At 43.2% G+C, this 26,765-nt stretch overlaps 2 protein-coding genes across 6 annotated transcripts in view; one reads left to right on the top strand and one right to left on the bottom strand.

Moving 5' to 3' along the window:
• Nucleotides 1-6,028, top strand: part of COMT (catechol-O-methyltransferase) — a 41,087-nt gene extending 35,059 nt beyond the window's left edge. The window contains exons 5-6 of the mRNA XM_053959474.1: nt 5,062-5,222; nt 5,885-6,028. Of these exons, the coding sequence (XP_053815449.1) occupies nt 5,062-5,220 (159 nt within the window). The 3' untranslated portion in view covers nt 5,221-5,222; nt 5,885-6,028. The remainder of the gene's footprint in view (nt 1-5,061; nt 5,223-5,884) is intronic.
• ARVCF (ARVCF delta catenin family member) overlaps nt 1-26,765 on the bottom strand; it is a 164,335-nt gene that overhangs the window by 8,495 nt on the left and 129,075 nt on the right. For all 5 annotated transcript variants that reach the window (XM_053959464.1, XM_053959465.1, XM_053959463.1 and 2 more), the window contains exons 9-15: nt 10,430-10,557; nt 9,351-9,501; nt 7,808-8,000; nt 6,540-6,651; nt 5,866-5,956; nt 4,756-4,809; nt 55-146 (exon numbers count right to left, since the gene is read on the bottom strand). In XM_053959464.1, coding sequence (XP_053815439.1) covers nt 55-146; nt 4,756-4,809; nt 5,866-5,956; nt 6,540-6,651; nt 7,808-8,000; nt 9,351-9,501; nt 10,430-10,557 — 821 coding nt within the window. The remainder of the gene's footprint in view (nt 1-54; nt 147-4,755; nt 4,810-5,865; nt 5,957-6,539; nt 6,652-7,807; nt 8,001-9,350; nt 9,502-10,429; nt 10,558-26,765) is intronic.

The raw sequence follows: 26,765 nt of genomic DNA, 5'->3' as shown, positions 1-26,765 counted from the left end.
GACTCCTTTCTTCCCAAGGCACTAACTACCACTCAGCAGTAAAAGGGAGCTCACTTTTAAAGGTTCCTTCTCAGAAGCGTCTCCAGTGTTATCACTGGTCTTGTACTTGCGCTCTTTGTCTCGGTGGTCGATGGTGGAATATCCATCTGAGGAGAAAACACAACACTCAGGCATGAAACAAAAACAAGAGCAGAAACAGAGCTGATGCAAGCAGAATTCTTCAGCAAAGGAAAAGGAAAACAAACCACCACAACCCAAAGATGCCGGCAGCCTGCTTCTCATGTGCTCCAGCTCTGAAATTTCATTTTTACTAGCTAAAAACAAACAGAGAAGCCTTCTTTTTATAGCACTGCCAGATGCTGGCACTCATTAGCAAGCAGCACTGTTTTCATCCCAGTCTGCTGCACTTTTTAGTGTGCCCAAGGAAAGGAGCAAGTTGTCATCTCATGCCCTGTGGCTAATGAGCTCCAAATTCAGCCCAAATCCGGCGTTCCTTGCTTAGTAGCCTGATTAATTGGCTGTGTTCATTCTCTGAATACTCTGCAGCCTGTTCCCACTTTTCCTGAGCCTGACTACTAGCAGGACATGACAATAATTTGGAAGAGTCCCCATCAGAGCACTGAGAAAAAGGGCCTGTCGAGTTGGAAGAAATCTCAATGCAAACCCTGCTGTGCTTGGGCTGTCTTTCATTACGAAGCAGCACCTGTTGGTGCCTTTCCTCCTGACAACTAAGGAACAGCATGAAAGCATGATGAACACAAGGAAGAAAACTGTGAGAGGGTTTTATAAAGAAATGGCTATAATTATTTCAGAACCTTTGCTTTGAATCATTGTCAGACAATGCAAAACTTAATTTATTTTCATGATGCATCAAATTTCCCTCATTATCAGTGACAAATAGATCCTTGTCTGCTCTGCTTTGACAGCATTGTAATCTGGAGTAAATGAGACCCGAATTTATACCTCCCTGTAGGCTTTTGTTTTCCCCTATGTAATTGAGGGATCATTAATGTTTTCTTGTCCTGACAAGCTGTGTTTTTAGAATACCACAAAAAGTTTTACATAAACTATCAAAATGCCTCTCTCTCTGTTTATTACTTGCCTGTTACAGGCTATTAAGGAAAAGTGAGTGATGTATTTGTGGGCTTCTCATGGCACTGTTTGCCCACATGACAACTGCACACAGTGCCAGGTCAGACTGAGAAAAACTGCAGTGTTCTGTGTGCCTCAAACCCAAGTGCACACAGACCAGCAAACAAGCACCTGAGGCAGAATGTATTTTTGACATCAAGGGCAGTAGGAGATGATTTAACCACGCTGACCAAAAATAACTAAAGAATTCTGGAGTTATACATGTAGTTCACAGATCATAAAGCATGATTTGCTACACAGCACTTAACTTACAATTACTTGTTGACAATCAAGATGCCTGACATTCTTAGCTATTCCTTTTGAACAAAAAAAGTAAAAAACCAGCTGCACCCAGCTACCCAGCCAGCACTTGTGGAGAACGCACGACTGATAATTCTCTTTCAAATGATAGGTATGAACACTGCTAGTAGGCTATGTCCTAATCTACAGATTCATCATTTAGTTAGAACAAAATACTTCACAAAAGCATGTATTAAGTGATGGGAAAACAGAAAATCAAACTTGCAGCAAATGGGTGGTAGCTTTTTACAATCTCATGGTAACTGTACTCACAAGGATGTAATGGATCATTTCACATTTTTGCAGTGCCATCATTATGGATGATTGACAAAGACTTCCAAAAGGAATTGTCAAGACACAATGGAAACCTTTAAACTACCCCAGAAAGCAACAGTCACTAAGTGAAGGATGGCAGCTGTGATAGTTCCCAGGGAGCAAGATCATTAGTAAACTGTAATCATAAAAAAAAAACCAACAAAACATATCTTTAATACTACGAAAAAATTAAAACTCCCACACTTAGCCAGGACACATCAGCAAGAGGAAAATCCCACTTTTGCACCGGCAGTAATCTGACAACAAAGAACACTCAAGAACTTTGCTCTTTGCATCTGAACTCCAACACATTTTGCATTTTGTCCTGTGGGGTCCCTGGCGTGCATGCAGACTAGCATCCGTAGGTCACGTGTCCAAAACCCACACACTGTGCTATGCCTCTGTCAAGGTAAGCAGCAGCAGAGATAGGGAGTTCAATATTTGATCAAACAAAACGAGAAATACCTTGAAAGAGGCTGCATTAGAGAAGGAATACCTCACTGCCCTGAGAACCACGGCTCTGCAAGAAGTTAGAAATACTGCTTCTCCCATATTTCACATTCATTTGAAGAAGCAATAAGAATTAATTACTTCTGTGGCATAAAGATCTATAAATATCTTGCTGCTCCAAGGTATAAGTACATTATTTTGACTTAATACAATCCCTTGTATAACTAAAAGTTACTGTGGAACTTTTGTCAACAGAGGAATGCCCCATCCTTGGCTTGTTTACTTCTCTTTCTCAGGATCCTGCTTGCTGTTGTCTCTTTTGCTTCTCTATCTCCCCTTCACTCTACAGCAACATTTTTATGTCATTACAAATTACAGGACCAATTACATGCCTGCCAGTGTCAGTCCATCTGTGCCCTCACACAACTCTCAACTTAAAAAAGATCAAACCTCTAAACCCATCAAAGAGCAGGAGGAGAAAGGAAAGTCATGCCTGAAGACGGGCATGGAGGACAGTGGCATTTGAACTCTGTGTCTCTGGTCTGAACAATTTCACCTCCCAAGCGCTCCTGTCTGAGTGTCTGCAGGTTAACTAAGGCACACACAGAGTTCTGGAGGACTTGGCACACACTGGAGATCACCGTTCTGCTGCCCCTGCAGACAGCTCTGGGGCAGGGCCCCAGGCACACGGTGACAGTGGCACTGCTGCTCTCCAGCCTGCCTGGAGCTGGGGACGCCTGACAGACCTGATCACCCCATGGTGACTCGTAATACGTGGCTTCTTCTGTCTCCCAGCACATCCACACCCTACCCACGCTGTTCCACTGCCCCAGACAGCAGGGGTCTGACTGGTCTAGTACTGCTAGCTGATGGGGAACGTATCCTTCTGCCTCCCGAACCAATGACAGCAGAGTGATTTCCTCTGTTGAGAAGGATGACCCCTACAGCATTAGGAAAGAAGCTGAGACAGCAACAGCAATTTTATTTTTGTGATCTTGAAGCAGAGCCAATGTGGGTTAATAGGAAAAGCCCTGACACCAGGACAGTCTAAACATTGGTGAGAAGAACCCACAGAGGAGGGGGAGACAGGTGGGGATGTTCTGGAACCATCAGTCCCATATGTAAGTACTCTGCAGGGGATGAACACTGGCCTGGAAGGACCAGATCATTCCAGAGTGGAAAAAGAACAAAAACTCCAGAACACAACAGTCCATTATAAAGTTAAAATCTGAAAACACAGTCTAGAGCAGCCTTCTCAGATTAACATGCCCATAAGACAAAAAAAAAAAAAAAAAAAAAAAAAAAAAAAAAAAAAAAAAAAAAAAAGCAGCATTTGGAAGAGCCTGAAGAGATGAAATATTGTTATTCCAGTTGCCTGGAATTAAGGATAGTAAACTGGATAAATGAAGTTAGTCGCTTTTCATCTGACCTCTGAAATACCACAAAGTCATATTGGAAGTAAAAAGCACTCAAGAGCTGGGATCAGGAAAATGTGACAGATATCTTCTAAAGGTGATAAAAAGACTGGAGAACAGCAAGGCCCAGAGAATCTGCCTGATGCTGTACATATGCTGTAAATTTGCATTTTGTTTTGTACTCAGGGCTGTACCAGTAACTCCTGAGAGCATAAGGCAGCAATTAATACGGAGACTATAAACAATCAGCACTGCCCATTCTGCAGCACCTGCCAGCACACAGCCATTCCTGCCAGGCAATCCTCTCTGAAGAGATTTTCTTCCATTGTGAGAACAAATGTTTCAGTGTTCCCTAAGGCAAAATACATACGGACAGTTGATTCATGGCAGGTGGCATCTCATTTTTCCAAGAATACAAAAGGTAATAGATACCTGTTCTTTTACTTTCTGAACATGCTTGGCTTTTTCTTGGCTCTAACTTGCTATTTTATTCAGCCACAGTCACTAATAGCAGTGTACCAAACTGTTTGGTATAGGTGCATTTAAATAGGTGCAAATTCTCAGAGACCATACAGCACCTTTATCTATCTTGGTAAAGGAAAAAAATCGCTAGAAGTTTAACACTACAGAGCTTATCAAAGGCATCACTAGCAGTCAGTGGCTCTTCTCAATCTACAGGAAAAGCCAAGCTCGTTTAGATACAGGTAAATGGAAAGTAGAGTCATGAATATCACACACACTAACCTATTTTGGTTTTACCTACAAAAACAAAGGCAGAACAAATTTAAACACAAGCAATACATTGAAGTAAATTTTCAACTCTTTCTTTCTGAATCCCAGAGACTTCCAGATCTGTAATAAGGAATGCAGCTGCCTCAGGGACCAAAGAGCAGAATGAAAGATGGGTCAGTGTACCTCCAATATAAGCATAAAGTAGTGGGGGAAATTGGTGTGCACATTCCACATGTATACAAAGAAAAAAAAAAAAAGACAACAACCAATCTTTTGTGAGGTAATGTTCTGTTTTAAATGTCAGCTTTATCCATCTGAAATAATATCTCCTAGAGAAATAGTTGAACTTTCCTGTGAGTGACAGTGTGCTCTATTGGAACAGACAGAGAATTTTATCTTTGACTGAATTTACCTGGGCCAAGTTCATCCATAGGTATCATATCACGACTCCCAGACTTCTCATTATCTAGAAAACAGAAGCATTGGAACAACTTGAGGTACATTTGCTTTTCTCAAAACCTGGTAGTTTTGAATTAGTCACAAAACCAGAGAGGTTGATAAAGTACTGAATGCAGAGATTATTGTAAAAAAAATTCCCGAACTATTCAATTGTTATCCATTCAGAAAGGGAAGTCTGAATCAAATTCTCCAGACAGCACATATAATCCATGTATTTTCTGCTTCGGCACTGTAATACAGGGCTTTCTCTCTCCAACAGAAACTACAGGTCTGCTCTGGACTACCTACCAAGCTTAACAAGCTTCTCTTTGGTCTCTCCAGAATAAAAGAGAAGGAAAATAAGAAAGGGTGCAGCTTCTCATGGCACACCAGCCAATCCAGCAGCCTGCTGAGCCAACAGAAAACTAATCCACAATGAAAGTAAGTTTCTTGTCACATCAGCAAGCTGACCCAAATCATTCTCTGTCTGCATAATGTGCCCAGTTTGATCAAAGACAGGGAAGGTGGAAACAGGCAGGGCAGTGTGGGGCTGTTGTTTCTGCAGTAACACCAGACAAAGTGCACCAAGCAAATCCTGCTCTTACCAACCAGAGCCAGGCTCGGAGACACAGCAATCATGGTGAAATCAAAGTTGGTGCTACACTGGTGTTGGTGTGGCTGTGCCTCATGAAAAACCACAGACATGATTAGTCAGAGCTTGAATAAACTCATCTCCAATAAAAAAGCCCTGCATGGTAGGGGAAGAGGCTGTGCCAAAATGGGCACATTTATTTAAAAAAGGGAAAGACTCCAGTACAGAGCAGGGGTAAGGTCAACCCCACTTGCAGGAAGATTTAACTGATAACATTGCATCCAAGTTGAGAAAACAGTATCAGTAGTGTACATTTTGTAAGGGAAGAAATTCTATCCATCTCCAGGTAATAGGCAGTGGTTATTTTGAGACTGTGGGGTAAAAATCACACATGAATAATACACTTTTACCCCCTTGTGCTGTGACACAGTCACAGCAAATCCAGAAAACCAGTAGAGCACTATATGACAAGTGATAAAGAGAAGAACTGACCTTGACTTTTATCCACCAGAGGCAAAGTGCTGTCGTCATAGCCAGACCTGCCAGCAGTACCTTTGGAGCCCTTTGGAGCTGCAGAAACAGACTACAAGACAAAAACCACACAAACACCAAATTGCTACTCATGGAAACTGAACAATAAAAATAAATGAACCAAGAGCACAGAGAGAGATTATGGAATGCGCTTAAGCCCCCCTTCTGTTGATAATATGGAACTGGAGTATTTTTTATTTTCACATAGATTTGATGGAGGAATTTTCTCCCTGTTTTCTCAATGGCAGCACTGGTGCCATGTGAAAGGAGAAGCCTTCCAACAAGGAAAGGTGAGGAGGCTGCATGTCAAGCACAGGTGGGTGCCCTAGGCTGCTGTACAGAACATTTCAAAGGAGACACAACTAAGACAAGACATGCTAATTCTTCCACCAGTAAATCAGGGCATTTGGGCTGTACAGGATGGCAAACTCCCCAAACCTAAAGAGCTACATTCCACAGACCACAGCAAAGCACAGCCAGCAACTCTATGCAGGACGGTGTGACTGAGTAGGATACAATCCATTGTGCTCTCACCTGGAAGAACAGAAGTGAAAACGAAGATCTACAGACTGCAAGATTGGCCTAAGTCAGGACATCTCCTTCAAGCATTTCCAGAACTTATTTAAGATCTTTACCTGAAAGTGTGACTTGTTCCATCCATCCTTCTGAAGGGCATTTCGTAGTTCTTTATAGCTCCAGATCATCTGAAGAATGTGAGATGCTGCTTTTGTTTCTCTGGGAGACTGGCTGATTTGCAAGATAAAATTACAGTTTAAGTATCAAGCAATGTCCGACTACTTGTATGTTAATACCTAATACTCCACACAGCTATTATTTCAACCTATAAGTAATGGGATATATGTGAAATCATTCAGTGACTTCTTAGTATCTACAGGTATTTGCTGACAAAAACAGAGATCAAAATGTTATGAATTTTGTACATTTCTGTGTTTTCACATGTATTGCTGGACAAGCACTGTCAGGTCAGGTCAGAGGCCATGGTGACACTTTTGTCTTGTAGTTGTCATTAACAAAGAACAGACAGATTCCATTCTGCCTGGATTTTTACAGGGAAAAAAAACCCAAACCAAAATTAAGTTCTAAGCCACTTTTCAAACCTTCATCCCAATGTACATCTATTCCTCACAATTCAATTAAGTTGCTCCATGGTTTAAAATACCTTACAGAGTAATTTCGGTCAGCAAAAAAAGTAAGCTGTTTTTAAATAAAAAATGAAATTTTATCTATTCCTTACTAAGTCAGTACACAGACACCTTTTATATTATAAAACAGGCCTAGATTTTTGGTGGCTCTCATATTTTATAACAATACAACCCAAGAAGGCCGCTTCAGCCACTCTCCCAGAAGCTTGCAGCAAACACACCTACAACATCTAGCTATGTGAACTACACAAAACAAAGTTTCCTCTATAGCAGTCAGAACAGTGTTTTTAAATGGAAGAAAATTTGTCACTTCAAATTACCACCACCAGCCCTTTGGCCAGAACAATTACTGCACATCATTAACCATTTCACTTGAAAGAAACAGATTTCATCACTGGCATTCCAGCAGTGGAACACTGCCACAGAAAAAAGGCCTTCCAAACGAAAACCAAACACCATGGTTTCACTGCAAATGCTGCCTGGTAAATGTATATATGATGCTAAGATGACTCTGACAAGGAGAGAGCACATCTTAACATGACTGAAGTGACTCATCAATTAACCTTTTTCATCAAGTACCTTTTAGAGGCTGTTTTGACTTTGTTATATTAACTGTTGAAATTACAGCTCTGAAAGGTTGGCATGCTCCAATACTTTCACAAAGCAAAAGCTGCTGTTAATAGTTACATCTTCATGTTTGCAAGGCACTCTCATGCATTTTGCTTTCAACTGTCACTTACCTTGACTTGCTGATAGCTACCAGCTTCTGAATGCCCTGTGTCTGGATCAGAGACCTTGCATTTTCTGAGCTGTCAGTAATGATTTCATGGATGGTATTCAACACTGCAACCACTGTGTCCTCTTCCAGGTTCTTTGCAGATCTCTGCTGCCTGCTGGGCAAATTTCTTACCAGCTCACCCATGGCATAACTACCTAAATGAGGGGAAGAGATACCATTAGGCAGCCCTAATAATAATTTCAGCTTCCCATCCTGAATGATAAAAGTCAATGGTGTTTGCTATGTCAAAAAAAAAACCTTATAATGCATGTGTTTTAAACCACAAGACTGTAACTTCACAGGGTATTTATCATTCATTCATCATTTCAAGGCGATTGACAGCTGATAAAGCCAAAATTAAGTCCTTCATCATGGATTCTGAAAGGTATTGAGGACAGAAAAAAGGCATTTTTACTGAGAATTTTACAGCCAACATCTATCATATTTTGCAAAGCCTGAGGCAAAAAAGCATCCAGTAGCTGCTAATGCCAGGTATTCATGCTAATACACGCACATGGTTTACTCAACTTAGCCTTGTAATAGGCCTTCTGGGGCAAGGTGTGCAGCCATACATTTATTAACCTTCTCCAATAAAGGTAAGAAAGTGTTTCCTCCTGGGTGCACTTAGCCTTCTCCATGTACAGTACTCGAGAAAAAACAGGGAATCTGGACTTTATCATTCCCAGGTAAACATTTGTACCATTTGCCTGGCTACACCTCTGAACTATTAAAATGAGAACTTGACATATTAAGGTAGAATCCCACTTTCTGCCAGTATCAATTTCAATGATGGCCCTAAACATGTCACCTAACCTGGCCTGACAAGGTTAGAGTTTAATCAAATACCTTAGTTAAATACAGAAGTCATCTAGAGGACAACTCATCTCAGCTGAATCTTTCAAGATTCCTGCTTATGGGCAGGTGAATTTTATTTACCCTTTTGGATAGGAGCTAGAGCAGTGCTGAACACCAACTTCAAGAATATTAAGTTGTTTAGTGTCCAGTTTCTACAAATACCCACCAGGCAAAAGGATGAGAAAGGAAGAAGGAAGCAAAAAAACCAAAGGTACAACTTTAGAGCTCTCTGCACTTCCCCAGGTTAGCTCAGCTTGACAGAGGCCAGACTCCCACTCTAACTGGAGGAGCTGGCAGGCCTAAGGAGCAACGTCTGTGAGCACAAGTCCCATACCAGCCAGAGCTAAGGAAAAGACAAGAAACCTCTTAACCAATCCAGCCCTCTGCACATCTACACACACTCCTCTCCTGCTAAAGTGTACACCTAATGGTACTCCCAAATTAGAGATCTCCCTCAAGCCACAGCTTGTTTGAGTGGGCTGGAAATACATTCTGAGCTGACAGCTCCCCACTTGGCAGCTACAGCGCAATCCCAGATAGCATGGATGGAAACTGCAGAGAGAACAAATCCTCAGCACAAGGGAAAGAAAACACGAGCTCTCTCAAGGGTCTCCAAGATCCCAGGCTGGTTAGAGAAGTTCAGAAGATACCTATGAGATCTTTATTGCGACGATCCATGGAAAGGTTTCTCAGGGCGATGGACACAGCCCTCACGACCTTGTCCGAGTCGGACTGGAGCAGCTCCACGAGCACCGGCAGCCCCCTCTCCTTCCGCACCGTCGCACGGATGTACGTGGACCACTGATTGGGACACACAAGGGAAAAGAAACAGCACCAAGTATTGTGAGTTCATATACCTGCTCTTTCCTTGCCACTGGAATTTCCTTCAGTGCTGTAACCCTTTTTTTTCACTGCAAAGACCAGTTAGGTTGGGCGTGCTGATTTATCCCATTGCCTTAACCCTTCATTCAAGTTCACTAAGAACCAAGGAAGAAAGTGTGTATGAGTTCATTCTACAGCTTCTGGGGAAAGAGGGCAGGAACAGAAGGAAGGAGCATCATCTGCCAGCATCTGCTCTGTACACAACTTGGTGTGAAAACACATCCCTCTGGATTAGGAAAAAAGAGGTCACTTGGAAGAAACAGTAAAGCATCTAAAGTATCTGTTATCTTCCTCCTCCTCCAATTTCACAGTTTTATTCTGTTTCATGATTGTTTTTCAAACAAGCCTGCATTATTTAAAATAAGCTGTACTCAAGGCAGCTGTGAAACACCACCCTGCCGACCCTCAGGCTGCTATCAGTCCCACTTTGCTGAATGGGTCTAGAAGAGATCGAGCAAATCTTTGAGAGAACTGCTTTATCAGCACTGGGGATGCTTCATAGAGGGTATTAGGGGACACACTGGAGTGCAGTTTCCTCAGCAAACTATCAATCCAACAAATTAAGTATTCAGAACACATAACTATCTAATACCAGGCTTTTCTGAATGGACAAAGCAATGCTTAAGTGGCTGAAGTGGTGGCACTGTAGTTCCACTACGTAACCACCACCAGCCCAGAAGAAGCAAAACTCTCCAGTAGGCAAATGGAAGTATTTTCCTTGACATTCCCACCTCCTTTCTTTTTAAAGGAGATACAAATGTACAAAATAACAGTGCACCTACAATGGGACATGCCCTTATTCTTTACTTACACAAAGGAAACAAAGAAGACTGAAGACTGCACTCACCGTCCAGTTGCCAGCACTAAGGTTCTGCAAAGCTCCTGCTGCAGCTTCAAGAGTGTTGAAGTTCTGACTTTCAGTGAGGATGGAGAGGTATAGTCGGACCACATCTGGCTGGTACAATAATTCAAAACCTGCAGGTGGAGCAAGGGGAGAACAGAAGCAAGAGAAGCAGAGAACACAATGTATAAACAAACACATACCCCTATTTAGTAACAGAAGAGAACAACCAAATGAAAACTGTCATAACACAGAAAGAAGAGCTTCTGCCATTTCCAAGACATTCTATCCACAGTTGTTGGAAATGGTGGAGACAGCAACTCATGCAGAGAAATGTTCATCTGGGCTGCAGGTCACTTTGCTTGTCATAAGGTCGACAATTCTTTCTGGAATCTGTGCTATGCTATAAACCACCCAGCATGCAGGTAATGACAAGGCGACAAGAGACAATTTTTGCCTGCAACAATCATTACTTTGCATCTCTAGACTGGGCTGCAAATTCACCTTGCACTCCTGTCCTTGTTCAAATCTCTCTCAATACTTTTAGAGACACAGAGAGCAGGGCCAAACAGAGTGAGCTACACCATCCTGTCAGCCATGCCCTGCACACACCTAGGGGACAGAAGGAAGAGGCAGGATGTCAAAGTGACCAGAACCCCCACGTGTTGGGTGGCAAAGAGGAACACTGACTCTAGTTCAAATATTCAGCACAGAAATATGCCAGCATTGTCCCACACTGGGACACTGTGACAGCCACACCTGTTCACTTCAGATCCACAGAGTCACTGTATCAGCTGTGCAGTTTCAGCATGACAGGAATGAGAGCTACTCCCAGCTCTGCCAAGGATTTCCTTTTGTGATGCTGAGAAACAGTGCCATCGTTGTGTCCTGACTTCCTCATCCACAGGATGAGGATTTATGCATCTACCCATCTTAAAAGGATCTTAGGCAAGAACTCCATCACTCCAAATTGCTGAACAATTTGAAGAAATTTTTATCTACCTTCCTTCACTAAGTGTAGCATGACACACTGCATCAATAAGGGCAAAATATGCCAAGCATCTGCTTAAAGGACAGGTCAGACAAACTGCATCAAAGTGTTGTTCAGGTTATGTGAACAAAAAACTAAACCCCTAAATTGCCTTGGTTAGTGCACAAGGGCACAAGCAAGCTCTGGTCAACATGACTCCTCTGCAGTCACTGTAGCTGGGCTGGTGGCCTTTGGGATATTTGCAGTAAGTAAGCATTAGGTAATGCAGCAATCGTTACCTAGGAGAGGATTTCTAGAAAAACATGACATCAAAGAAAGCATAAAGGTGTGAAGAAGCCTGGGCAAAGAGGCAATTTCAAGCTTGTTTTGAGGAAAATACTTATTATTTGTACACATGAAAAGAATATTCTTCATACAACAAGATGCTGTCCTAGAATTATAACATAATTCAAAGCAAGTTTTCCACTAGTAAGACAGGAAACCTCCAAACACAAATCACTTCTTCTCTTCAGCACTTTCTCTTCAAAATCACCCATCCCTCATACACACATCACAGATTATCTTATTTTAGATATCTTCAAGCAACGCTGTCCTATCCAGTTTTTTTTTCTTCCCTGTTGCTAAAGGCTTTCTGAAATAAAAGCCTTGATTTTAAATGAAAGTATTTCTCCATATCCTTCATATGGCTGTGTAGCTTTTTGAGTCAAGATCTCAGAATTCAGCCCTCTAAATCCTTTATAACGCTGTCTATGAACACCGTTAAGCTGTGTTAACCCCCTGGCTGTACAGCAGGTACTGAAAGCAAGCAAACACCATCAGCCAAGGTTTGTTCCATGCCAAAAATCCAATCTATGCATGAGGATCCATGAGGATCCATGTACTGGTTCATACTTTCCATGCTCAGCTTCTCATGTACATCCCAGCACGCCCGGATCCTTCTCCAGTGACCGGATACTTAACCTGCTCCATGTCTGTGCCTCGTTTTAATGCCACCACTTGCCTCCTACACATGACACCCTATGGATATGTGCAAGCTGCAACAGATGGTAACCCCCAAAGGCATCCTGCCAATCCATACCACTGACTTTCCTCTTCTTGAGTGTCCTCCCCTTGCACTGGGATCATTGCCCTCTATATTGAATGCTGAGGGAAAACTATCATTACTTAAGCCATGAAGCATGAACAGTTGTACAGCTTTTCTCCATTCCTTGAATAAGTCTGTGATTATCTGACTTCAATACGACCTTCATATCACCCTTTTCCCCTGCCACTTCACAAGGTGAATTGGCAACCTAAGAACTTCTCAAGAAAAAACACTGCTGATAAGCGCCTGGTGTTGCTTTCCTGAACACTAATACTTAAAAATCTCTTGGGATAGCCTACTGGAATTTTGACACTGTTATCTTTTAAGGAAGCTTTGCTGAAATGTAAATCAGATCAGCAGAAGAGATGAAGGCAGGTTCATTAACAGATAATATTCATACAGAACATTTTCTGCTTCTATATCTGAGCTCAGACTTGCCTGTGGTTCAACAGGATGCAATTGTTCAGCCAGTCTTCTGTTTAGAAGTACGCAGTTGTAATTTTGGCACACTTGGAAACAACCCCACACTGTTACTCTGTCCTGTTACTTAAATGCAGTCTGTGATGTGCCCTTTCTGTCAGTCTGTACGTTCCTTTTTGACTGGACACACTTCCTTCCTCAGCACCTTGCTGTGTGGGAATGCTGAGAGGCTCCAACGCCCTCACCTCTGCTCCCCTCCTGCGGCCACAGCTGCATTCCAGTCACGCACCTCTCACCCGCTCTCTGTCATTACCTCTCTCCATGCATGAAAGCATCTCCTTTTTCCTACTACTACTATAAGAGCATCTCAAAAATGCCTTCACCTTCTCTCTTCAATAATGCACAGCATTTTCTCTACCAGCCACCAGTACTTTCCTGCTTTGGGGTGTAATTCCTTTGCAGGTGGTGGATGATTCCCACCTCACTCCACACCCCCCTTTTCAATTACATTTATGCCTCTGCCCTACTGGCATCTGTCTCAAACAGAGCCAGAGAGTGCTACACACCATACATAGCTCTGTCCTCCCTCCTGCCTCCCCTGCTCCACTCCCAGCACTGCAGCTCTTCTGGGTCAGCCTGGGTATGCCAGGGAAAAACAGCAGGAGTTTCTAAAGCCAAGTACCAAGAATGCCCTTCATGGAGACTTGCTCATTAGCAGGGATGAGAAACTAATAACGAGAAAGTTGCTGCTACACTGGAGGGTTTTCCCTCTCTGACAGCAAGCTGACACTTTTCATAAGCATTATAGTGCCTTAAAAAGAAACAAACAAGTTTTAGATTTTCTCCATCTGCCTCCTGTCCTAATGAATCCAGCTCTGCTATTTATAGGATGCAATTTGTCTGAATTATTATGAATTTCCTTCCAGTGCTGCATGAAGGCCTCGTACATTTTTCCATGAAGTGCTTCAAGCTCGTTCCTGGGAAGCACAGCTGGTCCCACCTCCATTAAGCACTTGCTTCTTTTCAAAACTGATTTCCTTAATTTCAATATCATCTTAATTATTTTTTCAGGTAATGCTACTTTTTTGCAATATACAGCTAACTCCTTACACCCATTTAAATATGGATAGAAGAAATGAGAAAAGAGGGTCATTAGTGATAGAGAATACATCAAATGATAAAAACAGCCACTGTTTTTCTTTTTTCTTTAAAAAGCTGTTTTAATTATAGCCCAGATTTAGCACTGCCCTTAAAAAGATAATCTTCCTGGAATAAATGAGATTTTTCCATTGGTTATGGATTTATGCTGAGTTGCAATCTACACTGTTTCCTCCTGGAAAAGCATGAAGATAAGTAATTTATTGCTTCTTTCACTGCAGAAAGCAAAGTAAAAAAGTTCACTGTATTAGCTTTTGGCTTCCAGAGAAACGCCTTGGACACTCATGTCACTGTGAGCATCAGACCTTTTGCAGTGTTTAAGCATTCCCCGAGCTAACAGCAAGAAGAATGTGTCACCGAAGACTATCTTCCATATTAGAGTCATCTCCAACACACTGCAGTCTCATCTTTCCGAGAAATAGGAAGATGAGCTTTTTTGCAGCAGAGTTGCTCAGAATGGGCAAATGGGACTAGTTCTGTGTGAAGTTCACATTATCAGGATGTGCCAAGTAGATTATTTGCCCAGAGAACAGTGACAGCACAGACAGCAATTTGAATCCTGAATGGAAAACACCTGAGGAATTAGCTGGGGCTGATTAGCCATCTCCATCCCTTCAGCCCTCAGTCCCCATGCCGAGAATGATGCAGCAGCTCCTGGATTATCTCCTCCACAAAACTATTTGCTTTCATCTTGGCAATGCTGATCCTGTGCCTATACTTAGCTACATTCTGGCAATAACATAAGATACTGCACCAGGTGCCTATCTCTGATACACTTGCTTAATCCCAAATTCAGACAACTCTCTTTGGAACAAGGCTGCCAAATCTATTCCACTTCATCACCCATTCCACTTAGGATTTATTCTCCCACCACAGGCATGGGAAATTATACACATGTGCATGCTGGACTGATGAGGAATCTCCTGCTGCTGCAGCAGAAATACCCTGCTTAATTTTCTATCCATACCAAACCTCTGGACTCATGCTTAAAACAACTGTCAAATTTCACAGGAAGCTGGAGGGGTGCTGGCAACACTAAAAAAAACATGAGCGACTCCTAAACCGGGGAGGGGTGTGTGTGTTTGTGGAATCACTGAAGTGAACTCTCATAGTGCACTCTTGCTGTGTGCAGACACAATTCCCACTTACTGCACTTTGCTTCCCGACAGAAGGAAGATGCAGCAGCACCTGGACTCCTTTTGGGCTGCCACTACCGCAGTAGGTGCATTCCCAGCCCACAGCCCCGAGGGGCTGCCGGCACTGGGAGCTCTGGGGCCGCTGTGCTCGCCCTGAGCTGCGCTTGCAGCGCCGGCAGATGGAGCGAGAGGAGTCCGGACCGCACCTCCTCCGCAAGGTCACCTGAAAACAGACTTTGCACAGTGAAAAAGCATCACCCTCAGCAACTAGGAAGCTATCGGCCAAAAGCCAAAAACAAAAGGAAAAATAAGAGAGTAAACAGTCATGACAGTGAAAGAAATGAACACCCAGAATCTGCACAAAAGAAAAGCTCCGCAGCCCTTGGACTCCTGCCCTCTGCTGACAACCGGCCGGTACCTTCACCACAGCCCGTGCAGTTCATTGTCTGCAAGGTCTAAACCAGGGCTCAGAAGTATTTGCTACAAAAATGTTTTTGGAACACTTCAGCAGCAGATCAGTCCTGCAGTTCAACTCTCCCCTTCCAGGAACCTCTCACCCCACAGCATGGTTTTACAGCAGACTACATGAAAAGCCCCATAGAAGGCTGAGGGAGGTAGCTGGTTACTTTTGTAAAACAGTAATCAGATCCTTAAAAATCCCAACCCATCAGCTCCCTTCCATCTGTACGCTGTGCTTCAGCACCCAGTGCACAGAGCAGCTTGAATGCCAACATAAACTTGCAGGATTCTTCTAATTGAAAGGCTTAGCAGTAGTGCGAACGCAGCCAGCTCCAGCAGAGCCAAACGCTTGGCATAACTGCCCGAGAATGCAGCTCGATGCAGATACATGCAGAATACTGAGTGTCACACAGCAGAGGCACAGCAAACTCTGCAACGAATGAAGATGAAAAAATAGGTGGAAAGTTCTGAACAGTCCCTGTGGCTTTCACTTCAAGGTGCAGCACAAGTCAGGACAGGTACTGAGCTTACTGCAGAGACTGAATCACAAATACAGCATCAACCACTGAGCAGCAGCTCTGAAGACAGACAGAACAGCCTTTGAATAGTATTGAAAAGAACAACCAGAATAATGTGGGACACATGAGACTCGAATCAGGCTTGAGGGAATGTTTAAGAAGAGTTTTCTATTTAGGCAATGAACACCACATTGTGTGACCTTTCCAACTAATCTACTAAGTCATACAGAAGTTCTAAAATGATGTAAACTCTTCCCAGCTTATCACATACTCCCACAATGACAACAGCACTGGCACACTACTCCAAAAGGGAAGCAAACAAAGCCCCAGCCCAAAGGATGTAACAGGAATGTTACCAGCACTACCAAGAGTGAGGTATGCAAAAAACAACACAGGGAGCTAGGGTGACTGCAGGGAGGACAGAAAGGCAGAGTGGAAAGGAAATGCTGGAGGGGAAGGCAGTGCAAGAGAAAGAAAGGATGCCTGGGAAAGCAAACTGTCTTCTGCTATTTCTGTTATTCTTTACATTTCCCAAGCTCCACAAGCTGTCATCAAAGTACCTTCTTACAAGAGAGTGTGATTTGTACAAGGTTGGTTACATCCCACTTCATATCCAAAGAATATGCAATTCAACAAAGAGGTGTCTCAATCAAACAACCCATTTTGACCTTGTATGAGTTCTAGCGCTTCTGTTTTCTGTGACCACACGTTTTAGAGCTAATACAGTTTTCCCTTTCCAAAGGACCTGCAAGCAGCTTTTCTCCCAACAGCATTTGACACACTGCCCAATACAAAGTCTTTTTCCAAACATGTGCAGCTGAGTCTCCTGGCAACTGGAGATGTTCCATTAAAAGCCTTTTCTCCTCCCTAATCAGTAGCAAAGGCTCTGGAGGACCAATACTTAGTAAGAATCTCAAAGCTGCTGCAGATAACTGGAGCACTACCCAAGCTACTAGTTCAAAAGGGGAATGCTCTGTCCTGCAGGGCTGTCTCCAAAGCACAGGGAATCTCCAGCAGCCAGGCTGATGCAGGGATGGGAGAGCTGCTAAAGGTCTGCACCTGCAGGGAGAGGAGACACATGGGTCAACTGCAGCACATTTAAGCATTTCTACGTCAGCTTTGGCAATGTTTTTTTTTGTTTGCTTTTGAGAAACACCATTGTTACAAGCAACAATGCTTTGGACTGGAGTTAACTTTAAGCCCTTTGGCTGCATGATTATAATGGAGAGTTCATGTAAATAGCTTCCTTTACCCCAGTCCCAGAAGACTTGCCTCTGACCTTGGGGACTCTCAGTACAGTACATGAAATGTTAACACTTGCTCTCACACCCACTTCTCTAATTCAAAGTTATTTTTATTTACTTCACAGTGATAACTAACAGTTTAATTTAAAGAGAAGAGGACAATCATATTATTCCAAAAGCAAATCTATTTTGAAATGCAGTTTGTATCTAAAAATCAAACATTAAATAAAATTTTCTCCCTCTCTCTTGTACACAGAGCACACACTGGAGTCTCTGGGCTGTGAGCTACATATGAAATGCAAATTGTTTGGAAGGACGGGCTCCTCTTTTCCCACCACCAGCTTACCATGGTGTTTGCAAGCTCCCAGAATGCAGCCCAGGCCCTGCATCACCACTGCAACACCTCGAAGTGGGACTTGGTTCAAAATCCTGGCTCACATACGTAAGTGAGTACAAAACTAATTTGCATCAAAGGTCTGCCAGCTCTGCAGGGTTTCACAGTGTGACACTGCCAGCTGTGCTGGCGTATGGAATTTCTGGCAGCTCAGGCACACCCAGGACTCTAAGCTAGGGATGAACACTCTCTGGCCTGGAGAAAGGCTGTGTCTAGGGGAGTCTCTCTTACTGGTTGCCCCTTACTCTTGCCTCAATCACTACAGTGTTTTAAGACAGAAGACTGATTACGCTTATCAGGCTGGTGATCTCACTGACAGCAGATCAATACGCCAAGGGAGCAGCAATGCTCCTAGATGTGAGCAATCCTGCCTGCTCCCTTCAGGGAAGCTCCTTCCTGAAGCTTCCTGGTTGGGCTCACATGTCTAACAGCTGACACCGAAAGGAGCTGGGCACAGTGATGATGTGCATTGCACTGGGGACTTCTTAAACAGACACCAATCCAGCCCATGCATACAAGATCAATATCGAGCGTGTCATTGATCATGTTATGTTTCCCTGGGAGGGAAAACCTGAATTTCCAGATGCTGTCTGCTACATCACAGGGATATTTGAACAACAGTGACAAGGTCAAACATCCATGCTTATTCTTTTAGATCTCAGTGCTGCTGCTGCTCCTATTGGCCATGGGTGCTTCTGATATGTCTGCCCCTGTCTCTGCGAGGGTCCAGAATTACATGACTGACTGGTTTTCCTTCTCCTCTCTGAAAGGACCCAGATGGCAGTGCTTGGTGACTGCCCACATGCCTCGAGGGGTGTCTCCTTGCTCGTGTCACCGAACAGCTCTATTTTGTCACTCCTCCTTTTTAGCCAGAGAAAGCAATTCCAAGGACTGCACAATCCTCTCCAGAAAGGATAACACTGCCCAGCTCGCCTGGCTTATCTGGCTACTGGTGCCTGGGCCACTGACACCAGTAGAAAATGTGTAGAGGGTCAGGAACTGTCAACTTACTGACCTCAGAGCTGCAAGCTCCAGCCAAAAATATGTGGGGATGCCAGAATCATCCAAACCCATAACACTGCCCAAGATCACTTCCTAATTGCAGCTCCAGAAAGATGCAGTAGCGAGGTGACACTGGAGAATGCCTCACCTGGGTACAAGCAGGTGGGAAGTGGCCCTTTCTTCCTAATGGGGAAAGGTTCTAAGTGGAGGAATCTCTAGGCCTGAACATGCTTACTCTCTGCCTTGGTACAGCTTGAATCCACTGCTTTTTGGAGCATACTGCAAGCCTTTTCCATTTAGCTAAGCTTTCCCAAAGGAACAAAATAAATAAAAAGATGGCTGGCAAAGCTAATGAGTATTGGGAATGTGAAGAAAATTATTACTTTCCATATTAGATAAGCAAATGTGTTTTTTCAACTGTGCATTCATGTATTCATGCCAGAACATGTGTGTTTTCTGGGACTTTTCCTTGAACTGAAACAACCAAATGCAGACAAAAACATTGTCCTTACAACCCTCACCTACAGCTCCGTAAAGCACAACACAGCTTTCTGATCACAGCTGCCATGTGGTGCAGCTGAAGAGACCCGAGACTCTTTTCACTACCATTACTAGTGCAGGTGTCTAATTGTCTAGCCCAACCATCAGCAGGTTTAGCTTAGTGTATAAAATACGTTTATTAAAGAGAGAGATACTGAGTGATTCCCTGAAGGAAAACCCATAAAAAAATTACACCACAGCTATGCCCAGTAGTAAAATACAATGTGTTGCTGTTAGTATCTCAGCAACAAGTCCAAGAGCCTCATAACAGAAGAATGTCTCAGAACTAGAGTCATCACTGAAAATCAACAGCACTGTTAAGGGACTCCTTCCTTTAACTTGTGGCTGCCTGAGCCTATCATTTTCTTTCCTCTGGTCTTCAGTGTGTGTTTAACCAGGGATCATGTGTTCCAAATGGCCCTTTTTTGGCCTCAAGCCCCTGTAAAACTCAGCTTTGCAGTTCCAGATGCCAATCAGCTGCTCTTACTCCTGGAAGCTAACGAGCTTTTAGATTCCTCCCAGCTCAGTAGAAACCTGTCTGGAGAGAAAAACTTACTGCAAAAGGAGTCATGCTTTAGTCCTTGGCTCCAGATGCCACCTAAGCATATTTATTTTATTAAAAAGATTCTGACTTTATTTACAAATGCTGAGATATTGAACAGCTTTATAAACGTATTTGTCATAAAATGCCAGCAAGTAGAGAAGCACAGCAAAAGGAAGAAACACTCCAGCAGACAGCTGCATGCCAAAATAAAAAACACCACATGGTAATGCAGATTTAGTTGAAATATCCACATGCCCTCTGACATTCAGTACTGAGGTATGAAAGAAAGGTAGAAAACCCACAGAAAACAGGTAAGAAAACAGCTTTCTTACCCCTGCAGATCTCTAAGTATCTTCTTTCCTGTCTTCAAGACGGTGTATGAAACATGCTGGATCACGAGGCCAGGCATGGTCCCACCAAGTGCCCTCCCCTCCCCTATGGGACACTGGTCACAGAAGCCCAGTAGACCAAAGCTTGAGAGGGGCTGTGGAGCGGAGGAGAGGCCGCAGGGCTCTGCAGTGCAAAGCTGCGGGGTCCAGCGCCAGGCGGAAGCAGCACTCGAGTGCAGAGGTGCGAGGTGGTTCCGCAGAGCCGGCAGCCGAGGGAAGGAGCGGCCGCAGTCCTGGAGCCAGGCTGGCCTCAGGGTGGCTGCAGCAGTGACCAGGGCTTTGCCTGCACACAACAGCCACACTCCTCCAGACCTGCACAGATGCTGTTTCCACCAGGTCTGCGGGGAGCCGAGGTGTGGGAGGACCCACAGCATGTTCTGTGGTCAGCCCTTCTGTGCTGTTACACACTGGGGTGATGGCACCAAAACCAACCAGCAAGGCAAACCCAAATCCTCCATCATTCAGGAATTTACAGAAACAGGATTACTCTGTCAGATGTGGCACTTAAGGGGTTTCCACTGACTGTGCTTCATAACATTCCTGCTGCTGAGGGACTTCCTGCTTGGGTTTGAAAACCCACAAGGTCCTGACAAGCACTTGGGTGGATCAGAGCTGGAGCTGTGACAGACAAGGATCGACTGACAGCATTTCCTCTCGGGCTGGCACCTGTCAGGTTCTCCCCTTTGCAGCACGCCTGGGTTTTATCTTCAGTGCCAAGGGAAAAACAACATCAAGAAAAAACCCCAAATCTTCCAGAGCTCATGCACACTGAAATATGCTTAGAAGCCAAACTGAAAGCTTCTTTCTGGGTTACTCATGCTTCACCAAGTCCTCTTATACTTCCACTGTTCATCATGACTTTTATATAAAGTTTAATAAATGGTCATAAGCCATTACACAGGTATTTGGTTATTCATATCAATCCAGCTGCTTGTTAGAGGACCATCTGCTTAAGGCAGTGAAGGGCCGCAGAACTCCACAGCTTGAATTCCTCAAATAAGGCAGAATAAATTTTTCTGTTCTCCAGTGTATATACCCTCACTTAAACATCAAACATCTCAAAATACATCCCAGTAAGAAGGAAATATTTGGATATAAACAACTAATCTTTTCTGGGGGAAGCTTAGCAGAATCCAAGCTGAGCAGAGGCTACCAGGTCCAGTCCCAGCCTGCAAAAATGAAAGGTCAGTGGCTCCTAATCACTGGGACCGAAGCCTGTTTGGTTCATTAAATGCAAAGTCCTGCAATCTTGCCTTTATAAGCATTTTATAAGCAACTGACATATGGAAAGACTCCCCCGTGTTAATAAATAATTTATTGTACGCCAACCCAAACACTTCCTCCAATCCTGTTTGTGTCCTGAAATTGCTAATTAGTTCCTGCTCCAGCTTCCAAAGTCAAAAATGTGTTCCAATTCCTCTCTCCATTTCATGAAAGCTGCCTCATGCACCCAAAGGCAGCCCAGTGCCTCTAATCTGTCTCAATTACAGTCACTGTGCTGCTGTCAGGCAAGTATCTCCCAAGCATCCAAGAAAAAGAATTTGATGTTTTCATGTCAAATGAATGTCAGGCTAGAGTGGAAGCAGCACAAAAGGTTTTCCTTACCTTCTCTAATAAAAAAATGGACCTTGTAGCCTAGCTTTTTAAAGGTACCATATTTGGGTACTTAATTCTCATGGATTTCAGTGTAAGCTAGAAACATTAATGCCTCAAAGAACAGAGATTCTGCACTCATCCTCAAAGCACTGTATCCAGGCAGGGATTACAGATGATGAGAGACAAGAGAAGATGCTGCTGCTCCTCCCTCATTTAAATTGGGACACACTGGAACGTACCACATCAAAGTACTAAATGAACAGGTAGTCTCACTCTTCCTGCCAACCATTCTCTGCAGCTTTCTGGAAAACCAGGGAAGTTTCTATTAAATGTAAACCTGCCTGCTGTTCGGTGCACTGCCGAAACATTGGATAATCACAGGCAGAACTGACACAAAACCAGCTCTGCCTACAGAATAATAGATTTCCTGGAAACACAGATCTTGCTGTAAAACTTGAAGTTGGACTTTAAAATGTGAGGTAGGACAACATGATCTGGAGAGAAGTAGCTCCCTGAAGCCTTAGCTGGCTAAACACACACACAATAAAATCACAAATAAATCTATTTTCAAATCAGAAAGAAAAATAAGAGATAGGGACCCTAGTGTGTAGCAACGAATGAGATACTTTGCTGCAATGAATAGAGGGAGCACACGGACATTTTTCAAGAGGCAAAGGGGAACATTACACAGCATCAAACTGCAGCCTGTCCCATATTCACCACCCTACAGCAATGTCCTGCATTCATAAAGCAGCAGAAAACCATATGAGAAATTCTACAACAAAGCCACAGCAGCCACTACCACAAAGCAACTCTGACAGCTTCTTTGAAACCACTTCATCGCCTTTAAAACACTGAAAAGATCCCAACCCAACAGCCATTTTGTCTAGGAGAGTTTTCAATTTCAATGCAGCTTTCTTATGGTAATATTATGCGATTAAAAATTGAGCTTAAAATTACCCATGTAAAAGATTCTAAGCAGAAGCTGACATTTACTGTGGAGGTTGTTCATGCCTATAGAAAACTCTGAAAAGGTCAGTATAAATGTAAATAAGGACAGATACTTCCTCAGGAGTATAGAAATTTCCATCATGTTAGGGCCTATACCCATTTCTCCATGTAAGGCAATGTTATGAATGCCCTGATGGCTTTTCATGGACCATATGAATCCAGAGCTTGATCTAGAAATAGGTCTCCAAACTTCAGTGAAACTACTGGCAGCAAATTTTCAGTGTTTTAGGGAAAGTAGGATCCAGCCACCCAGAAAACTGCCAATACAGTTTATTGTCTGTGGGTTTAATCTCAGCAGTGTTTTCAGCAAACAGGGACGTTAGATTTGGAAGGGACCTGCCTGTTAGAATTTAGCTATTAAGCAAAACCTTGCAAAACTGCCCAAATCCAAGTCACACGTGCATTTCCTAAGTCTTACATTTTGGAGGCTATCACTAACCTGAAATACTCTCCTGGGAGCAGCGCTCATGTTATTGAATAAATGGGATTAGGTGTCATGCTTCTGACATACCCAGTTTCTCATTCCTTGAGAAATTCTGAACACACTGCCAAGAACACAACATCTCAGTCATTCTTCCCGCTTCTCTCTTCTCTCACACATCTGCAGGTTGCCTGGTGTGCTCCCTTGTTTTATTACTCAATGTGAAAAGTAGCCCCAAAAGGGAAGCGGGAAACCTGAATCTGCAAGGAATGCGGACTTCCAATTTCCTAAGCGTTTAAAGGTCACTGGGGACACTCCAGGTAAGGCAGATCCTTTCTCTAGACCTTCCTCTTGCCCCCTCACACTCTGAGTGAGTCTGTGGAGATCTTTTTCTTGCTCATTGTTTTTAAGCTCTCAGCAGGATAACATGCAATTACATGCTCAATCGTGATTACAGATCTGCTGGTTGTGATTTTAGAAGTCTCAAAACCAAAGTCATTAGATGAAATGTTCTTCCTGGCTTTGTAAGAGAGGGACAAGAAGAACTGACATCTCTAAATGGAGTGGACTTGCTAGCATGAGCAAGCTAGGAAGATACTGCTTTAGTAATCAGGAAATCTCATCTCTGTTCCCAGCTGTGCCACTGAAATGCCCTCTAACTGCACAACTCACTTCAGCAGTGGTACCCTCTTTCCCTCCCCACATGAGTTCAGTCTTGCTTTTATCTAGAGCTGGCCTGCTCAACTGGACTGTCACAGTGTGCTGGTACTTACTCTTTACTGAGGCTACTGGTAAAAAACACCACAAAGTTGCTCTAGACATCTCCGACAAAAGCAAGAGGAATTTTAGTAAAGAGATGGCAAGGTGTGCAAAACACAAATGAACTGGGCATGAGGTGCAAGGATGCTCTCCACATTACCTCCTTCCAGATCTGCCTGAACCAGGGTCTATTCCTGCACAGACAAGTAACATTTCATACTATTACAGACTTCCAATTTTCCCTGTGATCAAGACACAGAAAATTCAGGGCTAAAACTAATGGTCTGTGAGACTGAAATAAAAATGCTCTCCTTTCTACCACATACTGATCAACATTCTCACTGATCATCTGGAAATGCCTGGGTCAGCAATCAAGCTCTCAGTGGGTTCAGAGCAACCAGCAGCTGGATTGACATTGCTTTCTAAACCATGCAGAAGTAAGGTTCCCCCTGCCTCTAGCTGACAGGTAAATTTAAGTGACTGCTTTACCATGTAAAATGCCTGCCTCTGAGTTCAAGGTCATTCTTCTTCAATCCACAGTTAGAGGTACATGGCACATTAAGTCCTGTAATTCCCCTGTCATGGTGGAAAAGGGGGGCAGCTTTTAAGCCTGTGCAGAGCACTTGGGGTTACAGAAATAAATATGGCTTTACATAGCAGCTTTCACAGTCAAGACATCTCACAGTGGTTTACAAAGTAATGAGTCAGATAATAGGGCTGCAGCAGCTGTGCAGGTACACTCACTGGAAATTAATGCTGCAAAACCAGAAGTCTTAATTTTTTGATTCTCTTTATTTGTTCTTCTACAAAACATGATGGCAGCTTCAGCCCAACTAATGAGCATCAGTGGCTTCTGCAATTTAAAATGCCCAGGTTATTTGACATTCCAGTTTGTTTTAATTTCCAGATTAACTCTATGATTAAAGCTCTCCATTAACTATAGTACTGTTCAGGCAAAGTGGAAAAGATGCATGTAGCTGCCTGTCTTGGCTGCACTGTAAGGAAGGTCTCCTTGCCTGATCTCTACTACCACCATTTGCAATTAGTTCAGAATCACACAACTATCTGATTTTCATTCCCCTTTCTCTGCCCCACCATTAGCTGTTCTAAGGAGACCCTCAAAGGCTGATTATCAAGTGTTCTGAGGATTCCATGGTTTATTGTGCTGGCACCAGTAAAGTATATGTGTAAAAAAATATTTTTATTTGAAACAAGCCGTATCTTGAGGTGCAACCTAACACACTCAATTTTGTATATATGCTCCTTTCTCAAGTTCCATGGGCAAATGGACTTTTTCATTCTTCTTCTCATCTGAGTCACCTAATCACCAGTTGTGGATTATTTTGGAAAAATGTGCTGGTTTTATGTAGACATACTTTTCCTGGCTGACTCTGTAATCAGTTAATGAGAGTTACACAAAACAACTAGGCTGAAAGGGAACGTGGGAGGTCAACTGGGCCAGCTTCCTGCTCAATGCCAAAATTAGACCAAGCTATTGTGCTTTTGTCCAGTCAGGTCTTGAAATCCTTCAATGATATAAAGAACCCTTCAAAACCTCTGAGGAACCTGCTCCATGCCCAATTATGTGGCATTAGTCTCCATTTCTTTGGGCAGAAGGATACCAGATGCTTTCAGTGAGACTCGAGTAATGTCTGTCTAGTGCTGAGTTCTGAATGCACCGAGTCACCTCGGGCTCTCAGAAATCCACATTCTGGCTATCCCTAAAGCACAGCTTTCAGAACACTCACCTGTAACTACCTTCTTTGCTTCTGCTCACACTACTTCTGGAAATCTGGAAAGGGATTTAAATCAACATTACACCATTTTGCTGCCTCGGCTGTTCTGAAACTTGCTGCAGTTCTCTTAACTTGTCAAACAGCTTCGTCAGCACAACTTTGCTGCAGTACTTTTGATGGACACCAGAGACAACCGTAACTTCGTGCAACAAGGTTTTTGTAATTGATTTTGACATGAAACTTCATCTCTAAATTCTGACAGAAGCTGAGTTCCTCTTCCCTGAGCTTCCTGGCGATACTGGCTGGGCAACCAGGACAACTTTCAGATTCGCACCCCTCTTCAAAGGATCATCTCATTTTTTACGCTTATGCTAAAAGGGGAGGGGGGAACTCGGAGATTTCACTGTTATTGTTTCTTAACTGAAACTAAGTGGCATGGCAAAAGCTGACATAATGCAACAGTGATGGATCGGTGGATGGAGTGAGTCTTTCCCTGCAGTGACTGAGCCCCAAGACTGAGGCAGCTACTGTTATGAGGGATAAGCACCCTCCCATCAACTCCTGTTTTTACTCCTGGCAGGCTTTCTTGGCACATTCTCCTTTTATAAACAGTCCTGGAGCAGCATCTATATAATGAGCTATGCACTGTAATAACAAGCATTCTATTTTAGAGTAACAATTAGAATTGCTTGTAGAATAGAAATGCTAAATGGGACATGCAAAAACATACACACAACCTAAAATGTGGGGAGGGAAGAGAATTTGCCATTCTCAGCAGGGCAAACAGTACAGGAAAAGCTGTGAAAATTAAAAACATATACCTTTCCAACATTAACTATTCTCCATCAGAAATATTAGCCAAGTGGAAATGACATGAAAATTCAATCAGTGGTTGAAGAGTTAAGATGCTGCACTGCCAGAGAGCACACACTGCTATAAT

This window comes from Vidua chalybeata, chromosome 18 (genome assembly GCF_026979565.1).
Source record: "Vidua chalybeata isolate OUT-0048 chromosome 18, bVidCha1 merged haplotype, whole genome shotgun sequence".
NCBI lineage: Eukaryota > Metazoa > Chordata > Aves > Passeriformes > Viduidae > Vidua > Vidua chalybeata.
This window is presented reverse-complemented; position numbering and strand designations above follow the sequence as displayed.